Source organism: Falco peregrinus, chromosome 11 (genome assembly GCF_023634155.1).
Source record: "Falco peregrinus isolate bFalPer1 chromosome 11, bFalPer1.pri, whole genome shotgun sequence".
Classification (NCBI taxonomy): domain Eukaryota; kingdom Metazoa; phylum Chordata; class Aves; order Falconiformes; family Falconidae; genus Falco; species Falco peregrinus.
The window spans coordinates 4,419,889-4,432,190 of NC_073731.1; the positions used below are offsets into that span (position 1 = coordinate 4,419,889).

The following is a 12,302-nucleotide window of genomic DNA, read 5'->3' on the forward strand; positions in this document are numbered from 1 at the left end:
CTCACTGACTCTTACCTGAGTCTGACAAAGCTCAGTCCAAAGTTTGGGGAATAGTGCAAGATGAAGCGGCAAACCTTCATATGCAACTAGGACACCTGAAATCGTATGAGAAAGTAAGTTACTGTGTGAGAAATCTGTTGGAGATACTTGCTTCCTGATAAAAGTAGGACTGAGGTGCCGTTTCATTTTATAAGACCAGACTCTTAGCACTTTCTGTAACCAGAAAGACCTATCGTCTGTGAAGCTTTTACAGTACATTTAATAAATACCTGAGTCCCGTCAGTATTTCTGTGAAATGTAAAAAACCTAAAGAGCTGGCTTTGCTTCTGGGTTTATGATCGGGGTATTGTTATTGCTGTCTTACATTTTCAACTGGTCAGCTGCAGCACTTGAAGGTTTTAAATATCTTTTTTTTTAAAACAACAGCATAAAAATTTTAAAGGGTAATCTTCATTATTAAGCCGAGCACCATTGTTACCTAGACCACAAAAGCGTTAAGGGATACACTGGACCACAGCAAACCATACCCGTTCCGACCCACTTTGTAACTAACACGACCTACGGTAAATACTCAGCATGCTAGAGGTACAACCAGAAGAGCGTGACAATGAGCAAATGGGTGATTCAGATCAAAAGAACATGATACGATCACCGCTCTTTGGACAAGATTAATTCTGAATAGTTTTATTTGTCTAGAAGTGGTCTGTAATCACAGCTAGCTAGCCGGCTCCTACAGACACAGAACCCGAGGAAACAAGTGGGTATTTTCAGAAGGGGTTCATTCTGCTCAAGGTATTAAAGAATCAGAAGATGACTTTCTCTTGGAAGGAATCTGCGTCTCTCCACCGACTAGAGGAAACGGGCCATACATCTCACTTTTAGGCAGCCGAAAGGAGACGGCTCCCAATCCATGTGCCCACGTATGCGTGTGACGCTGAGGTTAGTGCATCTGCACCTACCACGCCGAGTAGCCTGGCTTGTCCTAGGCTCCGTGGGGCGAGACAAAAATAAAACCTACAACGTGCCTTTGGAGTAGCATGGGGCAATTCCAGGCGGGATGGTCTCCTGCAGAGAACCAGCCCAAGGGCTGAAGTGGTCACACAAAGCCATGAACGCCTTGTTCGCACACCAAAAAAAATGAATTTACATTTCAACAGGAAGAAACCCAGATACTGGTGGGACCTACTAGCAGAGCTGAAACAAGTATTGGGTACAAACTACATGACTGAATGGTTATAAACTTAATTAAATGTTGTGATGGCTCCAAGAACTACGGAGCAAAATCAGCCTAGGCTGGCAGGAACGGCAGCAGTGCCATCGAGATGGCAGTGCATGCTCCTGGGGGGGCTGCCAGCTGATGCCATTGGCAGTGATACTGAGGATTCAGCCTCCCCCTCCCCCCAGATGGTTCAGTATTAAACCCTGAATGTGCAAGGGGACAGAATTCTCTCTGTTGCCTCAGCTCCTTTCTGGACAGGCCTGAAAGCGCGGCAGTCACGTAGGTAAGACTGCACTACATTATACACATCGTACAGTTTTGTAGATAAAAATAACATCCAGAACAATTAATGCAGCAAGTCTCACAAGCTCTGTTTTTTCTTGAAAATTTTCAATATAAAACTTAGTGGAGAAGCACTCAGTTACCACAGAAAAAAAAATCCTTAGGCTGTTTAACCTTCATACTTACTCATTTTAACTAAAGTTTCAGTAAACTTTTCACAGTTGATTGCAACTCGACATAGTAGATGGATGAACTGATGATAAGAAAAGAAGTAGTCTAGCAGCATACGATCGTAAACATCATCTTTGCCCTGAAGATTTAAGAGAGCTTCATTTAAACTACATAAGCAACTGGATGGCAACCAGATTTCCTAAGCATCTCGCTTAACGGTGCTGCACTTGGTGCCCTACAACGTGTAGTCGTGTACTACAGGAAAACACGATGGGAACGTCCAGGTCTAACCCAGGCCAGCTGCGGCTCCCCACTGCGCCCTCGGCCAGCGCAACAGCGAGGTGGGAGGACGGATGGCAAACACAACTCCCCCACCAGGAAAAACTTTTATTGTAGGATTCTGAATCAACAGACTGAGAAGATGCAAAGCTGTGCAAATACCACATCTTGCAGATGACAAGAAAAGTACACAGCAATTTTAAATTGTATGCAGACACCTAAATATATATGCTACTGCTTTTTACAGTCACACTTTGTCAGTTATGATCTGTAGAAGTCAGAATTTTCTCAAGACTGAGCTTCACAAGCTTTCAAAGCAGCATCTTCACGAACGTCTCAAACCAAATGGCAAATAGATGCCAAGGGCTTTGTGTGCCAGTATTTTAATATATTTTGGATGTATATGCTTAAAATGGCATCAGCTTCTGTAGACCAGATAGCCGAAAGGAAATCTCCAAACCTCAAGCAAACAAATGCAGTCTTATACGAGACAGACGAATGAAAAGTAAGCATGCAAAACCCACAGGGAAACTAACAGTGGATGTGGTCTTAAAGGCTTAAAAATCTTCTGGTTCCTAATACGTACAAATTCATTATAAAGCGTAAAATACCGTGTCATACAATATGCTGACTTTTAAAGTTTAAATATTTATGTTATTCAGCGTCACATCCGTTACACCTCTGGATACACGATGGAAAAACCCACCACGGGTAATTTTTGGCGCTCTACGTTTTTTAAAAAACTTTGGTTACACGGTAAATTTGATGGTGCACGAATATACACAGCATCATTCGGAAAGCTTTAAAAAAGAAGGGTTACTTACCCTACAGTAACCGTGCTTCTTCGAAATGTGTTGCCCACACAGATTCCCATCTACGTGCACATAGGCCCCATGTGCAGGAGATTGGATTCTTTCTGAATAGCAGTGTCCACTGGGGCTGTGCCTGCACCCAGTGTGTCCTTGCGACCACTGTACCTGAGGGCATAAGGGGTATGGCGGCTTCAACCACCACTCAATTCCTTCACCGATAAGAATCCCCTATGACAGGACTCGGAGTTAGCACAGGAGGAGGGACCACAGAATCTGTGTGGACAAAGCATCTTGAAGAACCACAGTTACTGTACAGCAAGTAACCAGTTCTCCTTCTTCAAATGATTGTCCATACATATTCCTTTTAGGGTGGGATTCACCTTACCTGACTTTAACTATCTAAAATCTAGTCACGTCAGTATTCCTTGCGGCCAGCGGGGAGGGAGGGAGGAAGAGTCGCCTCACCCGGACTCGGGTGCCTAGGACAGGAGGGAGGGTAGCTACTTCTCTCCTTCCACAGGGAACTATTGGTCGCCGTTAATCACGGACGGAGCTGGACGCCGACCTTTTAGATAGGCAAAGTTACGTGAGCTGAATCCCACCGCTGCTGCAACTGCCATAATGGGACGTGGCAAGTGACTACCGAGTAGCCCCACCAAAGCTGGCATCCCGTCAGGAAGCCCACAGCAGGGAAAATGGGAAGTGAAAGACTTAAAGCCCTACATGGTATTTCAGGCACTGGTATTTCACCCAAACAACTGGCAGATTATGCCTCAGTCCCGGCTGAACGGGCTCTAGTGAACCCTGAGGGATCGACAGCTTAGCTGTCTGGTCACAAATCTCAGCACAGGTTGAAACCCAACTGACAGTCCCTGGGCAGTTCCTCAGTTTTCCTTATAACTGCCACAAACAGGCTGGAAGATTACCAAAACGTGTGCTACGGCTTTTTTCTGAACGCAAGGTTCACACCCTTATCATGTCTGGAGTATGAAGCTGTGTGTCACCAAGGGCAGGGAAATGGTGCTTCTGGAGTGCACATCTAGAATGGAGTATATGAGGACAACACATCTTGAAGAAGAATTATGCTTTGCTTACAAAGAAAACGTAAATGCATTATGCTACTGGATTCTTACAACACTTCTATAAAGACGGGAGAACGATAGAGAAACAGCTATTTATAAGACCATACGTTTACGTACCTTGCTGGCTTCCACCATGGTAGGCAAGAGGCACATATTAAGCTCAGGACGCGGAGGACGAATATTGCTTTTTCCCCCTATTAATTTCAAATTTTCACGACATGGAAAATAAGGTCCAAGAGACACTGTAGTATAAGTTAGGATAAAATGGGGATATATTAAAAAGGTCAATATTTGACAGCAGCAAGGAACACGATAGAGTAATAATAGCGTAAGAGAACTTCAAAATACAATCACTGAAATACCTACTTGGGATATTACTGTGGTGGTATGTACAATGATTGTGCTGTAGAAATGGAACCAGAGTATGTAGGAAATCATGAGGACTTAAAAGTACAAGCTCCTTGAGGACATCTACAAACAAAAAGTTGGTTTTGCCATTACATATTGTTATTTCTTAACAGCAAACAGTTTAACTTCAGGCTCATGCACTTGCAAACTCTCTTTCACATCACTTTTGCTGCACTTAGTGCGCACCGTGGAGGCAGACTCTACTGTGAGCGACACGGAAAGTGAACACCCCTCAATCGGTCAAGAATCCCTTCACCTCTGCCACGGGGAGAAAACCTGCTCAGTGGTAGCTCAACCACCAGTGTGTAGGAAGTAGAAGCTCAATAAAATTACCCTCTGTCCTTCTTCTTACACATATCAGGTCTGATGCCTGGAAAACGTCAACCAGCAGCAGTCAGGAGGACAATGAGAAAGGCACTCGAAATACGGGGAAAATGCATGCAAATCACAGCAAAAAGCAATGTGGACACAGGTTTAGGTCTTCATCAGCCATGCACAGAGATGCAGATGATATCCATTAAATAACAGTAAAAAAGCCTAAGCTAGAAAAAACCTAGGCCTTTTTGAAATAGGTCTTCTCATGCAAAAGGGACACTTACATATAATGCTTACATCTACAATTTCAAAAAGCAAATCCATCCCATTTAAAGGCTCTTTAAGCTCTACTTCTATTATTACACCTTCCTGTAATGGATCATAACCACGAACACTACAGGCTGTTATTCAGACTAACCTGGCCACCATGCACCCTTCCGAGTGGAGCGTTAGTTAATATTTGAATTTTAACATAAGATTCAGGATTTGAATCTAAACTCACGGACACCTGAACTCAGGAGTTAGTCCTTAATCATTAAACCTTGTAAGGTAGTAAATTGGCCTCTCAAAACAAAGGCTGACTCTTTGTGCACACAGCCTGCGTGCCTGGGGAAGCAGGAATATGAATTTTAACCTGACAAAACCAGAATTACTTATAATTGGAACAAGGGCAGTATCGGTGTATTGACAATATTAATATAACCAAGCCCATTGTAAGAGGATCTAGTAAGCACCCGCACTTGCAAAAACGGAATTTAAATGTCAAAGCAGGTAACTGTGTAGAACAGATCCTTCCTGACTGCAGTTCCACCGTCACCACTTACCAATACAAGCGTTTCTAAGCTCTGGAGGACTATAGGAATTTAGCAGAGTTAAGAGCTTATGGGCAAATTCAATTCGCTCCTGCCACTGAATGAGAGCTTGCTTCACATCTGCAAATGCAAAAGCCACAGAAATACATTTAGTTGATTTCTTAAAAGCTCAATAAATAAAGCACAGAATTTTACTGAAGAATCTCTTTTTCGTCTAGCATGATTTTAATCCATCTAGAAATCTGCTAAATCTCACTGGTCTAACTGCTATTAAATTTACTTAATCTAGTTCCATATTATGCCAATAAATAATTTCATAAATAACAATTTAATGACTGTTAATAAATCTTATCTCCTATTGTGCGGGGAGTTTTTAAATACAGGTAATAAGGAAGATAAAATACCAGGGTTTGGGTCATAAAAATGAACAGACAACAGGCGTAATCCTTTGAAGAGTTATACCAAACCTTTTCTTTGAAGATATGGACGTGTTGACTTAAGAACCGAAAGGAAAATAGACAAAAGTTCTACCAGGTCTCCAGTCACATGGCAAGCTGTGGCCTCATGGTACATCATGTGCAACGTATTAAAGGACTAGAAAGAAAGAAACACCAAAACTTTATGTTGCCAAATTAATGTACTTGTTACCGTTTCTATTTCTGTTCCAAACACCACTTTTACATTTATTTTTATGCTCAAACAAGACATATGAAAATATACAGTGCTAGACATAATCACAAAATTACATCAAAGATAACAGCATTTAAAAGGAGAACAAACCTGTATACAAAATCAGTATATTTACTAAAAGATTCTTAGCAGAAAATAAAAAGGGGACATGGGGGAAAGGGATAGAAAGAGAGAAGGAAAGGGAGAGAAGAGATGAATGTCCAGGTATCTTCTGTAACAGCCAAACGGAATTGTTGACCTGGACATCTGGTTTTGCGAACAATGAACAACGGGTGGGCTTGTTTGGGGGTTAAACTGAAACTCACGCTTGGCCAAAAGGCTGATTTTTATTCTTCTCACCTAACCCCAAAAACTTAGAGCCATATTAAATTTTTATCATGGGCATGCCGGAGGCAAACCGAATTGGTAAAATTTGGTGTAACTTTAACCCCTCTACAAGCAGCTACCACCCATCCCAGCTCCAGAAATGAGTATTTGTGTGAGCACATCCAATACCACTTACAGAGACATGTTTAAGAACAGCCTTGATTTGTTCTCAAGATAAAAGCTTTATATTAGTGGCTCAAAATAATTACAATGTCTTCACACGTTTATCCAAAACCCAATAACCCAAGCATAATTAGGGACGCGGTGGTTTTATATACCTGTAATCCCAATCTTTCTGTGCCAGCATACACAGGGATATCAGAGATGCATAGAGACAGACATGGGTATGTGAATTTGGGAAAAACCTTAGGATTAATGTAGACGCTAGTCATTTTTCAAAATGCTGCTTGAGGTCATACACCGTAAGATTGTACATCAGATTAATTACTTCTCCTTTTATAACTAAAATACCTTCTGGGCATTTATGATTTCTAGAAATACTGGGATGGAAAAGCAACTCATTTCCAAACGGCAAAAATTCTAGCACAAGATGTAAGAAAAGATACTTGATCTGTGGGGATATATTAAAGATAAAGAAACAGCAATCGCATTCCCTATAATGCAAAATCTTTTTCTATTACAGTGAAGATAAAAGCAACAGAGCCAGCCCTGCTAAGGGGAAAACTTTTCTGGATGTGCTAACTCCCTGATGTGGTATTTTTTACCACACAAAATGCTTCCAGTGAGCAAGTGAAAATGTAGGTGATGGTAATTTCAAGCTGTATAGCAACGTCAGTGTTATCTAATTTCTAGCGATGTTTTATGCAGGATAAGTTGCATCTTACACTACGCATTCTTTACAAAATGAGTTATCTGTTGTTAGCATGGATCAGGGTTAACTGAGCTGTTCAACAAGTTCTCTTTATACGTATGTACATATGGACCTTAGTCTACTTACACATTTCACATATGAACAAAGTTATAGCTCAGTTCCTAACTTTTTAGCCCGTTTACTGAATGTAATTATTATTTAATAAACACACATTCTTGTCCATCAACTCAATAATGCAAGTGTTGAACAGAATCCAAGGCCCATCTTAAGAAGGACAAAGGGGAAAAAAAAAAAAAAAAAAAAAGTTAAACGCTGCCTGTGCCCTTTTTCAGTCTTCTCACTTATCTTTAAGTAGCCACTAACAGTTCAGAGCTTTTTCAGCAATGCCTTTTGGGCTCTTCCTACATTACTGCAGGACAGTATGGGTGGATCTGTAGAGCAAAGCCGTTGGTGGGCAGGGGCCTGATACACAAGCTGTACCCACTGCAGGACTGCATTATTTATTCTTTTTTTTCCTCTCCATTTTGGACTAACTCTGGTCTGGTCTCATGGACCAAATATCCATTTACAACTGGATTACACCGTATGTGCTCCAGAAATGCATTTCAGGTGTCGTTTCACTGCAAAGAAATCTAGTTCATGTGTTCTTACACTGCTCTGTCCTGCAAACAAATGCACAGGAGGTAGGAAAGAGAGGGACAATTGCCTCAAAGCAGCGTTCACAAATACTAATCACAATTGCATTCGAGTATCCTTTAAGTTATTTCTGTATTTTCACCTGTTGCCTTCTTAACTAGTAATAATTGTGTGACTGTGCTCTGCCATTCATTCACAGTTCACCTGTAATAAAGAGAATGACACCAAAAACCCCATAAATTCAGTCCTCTCAACATGATCTGCTCGAGGCCTTCTCTCTGTCTTGAGAAGCAGGCAAACATTTCCCCGATCACCTTTCCACTACCACAGAAATCTCATTACAGACAAGGGAAGTACCTGTGTGAAGAAAGCCAAGACTGATTTCTTACTACTCATGACAACTCCTTCTGGTTGCAAGTTTTTCAGTTGACTGAATTTACTACCCATTACGAACCTCCAAGCGCTTGTATCTATCCTTGATATAGGAGATGACCTATTATCCCTTGATTTCTTGTGCATTTTTCCTGTTTAAGCGACATCCTTTTATAGTTATCCTACCAGATCACTGTTATCAACTAACCTGTTATCTTTATCCTGCATTAAGGTTTGTATTGCCTCAAATTTACTCGCATAACCTCTTAGTGTTTAGACATACAAAATGCCCAGTCCATCTTTTTTGTCCTTCTTATGATCCTTAAGATGTTAAGGTTTATGCGTATGCCAGGTTTTAATCAATCTATTTCATGTATTTCATATTATACCATATTAAATCAATTTAAAACAAACACACTGCCAGAAAGGGATGACTTGATGAGAAAGCGAGAAATTTATTGTAATTAAACAACAAAGTACTCACCTCAGTCATCAGAATCAATCCTCTATTAAACACAACAAGAAGTCTGTCCTCGTCAGATTCTAATAATATTCTGAAGGCACTAGGAAAAAAATCCAAACATTGAGAACACTGAAAATTACATATCATCTTCTCATAAATCATACAAACGCTTAAAACTGTTACGCTCAAGCTATATTTTGCAAAATATCACAAAACAAAGAAACCCCAAAAGAACATATTTCTTCTCTTCACACCCCCGTGACTTTTTCATTTAAAAATGCCTTCCTTTATGTCAACTTGATGTTATTTGAAGTATTTTATAAACAACCTTTACAGAAATATTTCCCAAGTTACATCTGCAAAAATACTAAAACCCAAGGAAAATAATGTACTTCAAAAGACAGAAGTTTATGCTTGTCAAATGATACATTTAAATAGGTTCAGTTAAGTATGTTTGGACTTACAAATGTATAAAACCATTTCTATCAGAATATTTTATGCTTACAGCAGAACAGAAAATAAAGGATTATGCTAATGAATGGTTCATCTCAACATAACAAACCTTCCAGAGCATTTGGGAAAATCTAGCTGCGCTGTGACAGATGACTGTAATCCCTTCAGGTAACACAGGCCATTCTCCCTTTTCACAAGAGTGTTGCAACGCATCAACAGCTGCATTTAAAACCTCAATAACCAGACCGACACACACAGGCACTTTGTATTTATACTGAAAATACCCAAGCAACAACTTCCAATGTACTACTAAGACTAGAAATGAAAAACTGTTTGAAGATATGATACAATAAAACTCTGTCCCACAGGCACAATTTCCAAAAAACCCATTTCTGCCCCAAAATAAGAAATGTCAACAACAGCGGCTGAAGTTACTGCTTTGCCCATCTAGGCTAATCATGGCAGGCTGAGAATGGAATTTCAGCTTAAAGGCTGAATTAGAACATCGATTGATTTGGTTTTAGGTTGCTTTTTTTCAAGGGCCTCACTGAAGCAATTTTGTCATAATGTTTCTTTTTGAACCCTAACAATATACATCTTGGTTTACACCCGTTTATTGTAAACTATTTGCTTAGTTTCTGAATTTTCAGCTGACAAAATATTAACAAACAATGGATTTGGGGCAGGGGGAAATTATAACTTTCCGTTTGCTTATTTCTGAATAAAAGTAACCCCAAAACTTTTTTAAAAAGTGTATCAAAATATCAACACTGATTTTTATTGTACTTCACATTCGGTAAAATATGGTTCCTCTTCAAACAGATTATTACACAACTTCACTACTAACGTACCTTATTAACGTAGTCCAACAAGACCGTCCGTCCAAGCAGCGCAGGTAACAGCTTATGGTTGTTTTCTTAAATTGCTTTATGTCTTCTATCTCTTCCTCTCTCATGTCTGGTCTCTGAGCTACAAACAGTTGCATGAGGTTAAACAACTCTTCTACTGCCTAAAACACACAAAGAATATTAGGTTAGAGTAATCACTCTCAGTATGTTATGGTTTAAGTCTTATTTGTATTACTTACTGTCTATTTCTTCTACTAACAAACACATGTAAGCAAATATAGATGGGAGCGCATTTTTAAGCGTTACAACAAAGTTATAAAATCAGCAGACAGCATTTTAACCTTAAATAATTAAAACTAAAAATCTGACATAGAAATTGTGGGTATTTTTTTATCTGTCTCGAATGTAGTTTGCTTTTAGCCTTTGCTATTTACTGTGTTGATAAGGACGTGTATTTGAGATAACCCTTCTGAACCTTAAACGGATCTTTTGATGCTTCCTAATAGCACAGCTCATTGGCACATACATATACGTATATGAAAAAGAATCTGAAATCCTGATCTACGTGACCAAACTTCCCAGATTTCCTTAAGGAATGTAGGGTGTCACCTACACGGTGCACGTGCATGCTCTGATGGTTAGCGTATATTCCAAGTAACAGAATTCAGAAAGCTGCTTACGCTAAAACTCGCTGGAGTCCCGCATGCACGAGGAACACTAAACGCAGTGGGGTAACTGAAGGTGCTTGCATCACAAACCGAGACTTCTGAGGGGAACAATGAAAGCAGCAGGACTGCTCCCAGCACTGTGAGGAGCATAAATGTGCTCTGTGAGCTGAACTAGACAGAAGTTCAACATAGAGGGTTCCACGCATCCTCCTCTATGTAGTGAAGGACATCTTTGTATTCTTTCTGCCCTTGCACATCCATAAAGGATCCCAAAGCAGTACTTGCTGACTAAGTATTCAAACCCACGTACTCGCTCTCTTAAAAACCTGGTAAGCCTGTTCTCTCACCATTACACATGGACTATTTTAACTAGCATCTACTCTCTACTGCAAATGTCATAATGTTGCAGAGTCAGGGCAACCCCCAGTGTACTAATGTCTTGCAAAAGGTACGCCAGTGCTCCCAAGGTGAGCCCCAGGCCATCCTCCATCTGAATGCCACACGCTAAATCCTGGCCCTATTCCAGAAACTGAAAGCAAAGAAGAAACTCACTGGGAGTTCCTCCAACTTAGTGCGTGACAACGCAACACGCTTTCTTGAGACCACCGTGAAGGGCTATTCCTTGTTTCTTACAACTGCACTGGCATACAGAATACTGAAGGGCAGTGGAAACACCAATGTCTGCTTCCAGAAAAACACATCTGCTCTCCAGCTGCTACACAGCAAAGAAGAAAATCCAAAAGAATCCCCCCACAAAGTACAGTAATTGGATCTAAACACATTATTAATTACTTATACCAGGAAATCAAAATATATTACTTTTACCACTGGATACATGAAATAAGTCTTTCCCTTAAAAGAAATGTTCAGTAAGAGGGAAAACACTAACAATGAAATCGTATTTTTTGGTATCGATCTACTTACTCCTGGGTACTGACTGGCATGTGGTGTGAGATTCTTGAAGGCCCACTGGATATTCTGGTGAGAAGCCAACTGCCTCGTGAATGCAGGGGACTGCTCGCAGCAGAGGCGCAGGATGCCATAGTAGGCAGGCAGCATCCCACGGTTAAACAGCACCACATCCTGATCGTCATGGTCTGCGAGGATGTAATTGAAGGCAATGTTCTTTGTCACCACGGGATTCTGTACAATAAGGCGTACGTTCTCCGGACAGTCAACACACACGTTATACCAAAAAGACAGCAAAGCCTGTTTGTTGTGGTTGGTGGCTATAGCCGGCTCAGAAAGTTTAGGCTGGAAAAGGTTCCATAAGTCCATGAAGTAAGTAGAAAACATGAGTTTCTCAGTTTTTGAGATCAAACAGTATGTCATGAAACTGAAGTAGGGCACAAGTTTTGTAGTGCCATGAACAGCAGCATCAACGTATAGCTTAGCTCTTGAAAGAAGGCCGAGAAGCACATTGTAGACTTGATGAAGAACTACTGTAGTATCTGGACTGAGAGGCAGATCACGTGTGGGGATGTGTAAAGAGCGGGTCGATCGGAACATCTGACGAAAGGAATTGCTTGGAATAAGCGACACCAAGAGATAGGCTGCAGCTTCAAATAAAAACAAATTTGTTACACCTTTGAAA

At 40.6% G+C, this 12,302-nt stretch overlaps 1 protein-coding gene across 9 annotated transcripts in view; it reads right to left on the reverse strand.

The window, feature by feature from the left end:
* The window catches only part of USP34 (ubiquitin specific peptidase 34), a 137,059-nt gene that overhangs the window by 3,368 nt on the left and 121,389 nt on the right, over positions 1-12,302 (reverse strand). For 5 of the 9 annotated variants that reach the window (XM_055816223.1, XM_055816222.1, XM_055816224.1 and 2 more), the window contains 10 exons: positions 11,633-12,267; positions 10,044-10,201; positions 8,761-8,839; positions 5,848-5,974; positions 5,393-5,500; positions 4,212-4,316; positions 3,963-4,087; positions 2,776-2,928; positions 1,688-1,811; positions 16-95 (listed from right to left, as the gene is read on the reverse strand). In XM_055816223.1, the coding sequence (XP_055672198.1) occupies positions 16-95; positions 1,688-1,811; positions 2,776-2,928; positions 3,963-4,087; positions 4,212-4,316; positions 5,393-5,500; positions 5,848-5,974; positions 8,761-8,839; positions 10,044-10,201; positions 11,633-12,267 (1,694 nt within the window). The remainder of the gene's footprint in view (positions 1-15; positions 96-1,687; positions 1,812-2,775; positions 2,929-3,962; positions 4,088-4,211; positions 4,317-5,392; positions 5,501-5,847; positions 5,975-8,760; positions 8,840-10,043; positions 10,202-11,632; positions 12,268-12,302) is intronic. The other 4 variants (XM_055816227.1, XM_055816226.1, XM_055816225.1 and 1 more) reach the window with 3 other exon arrangements.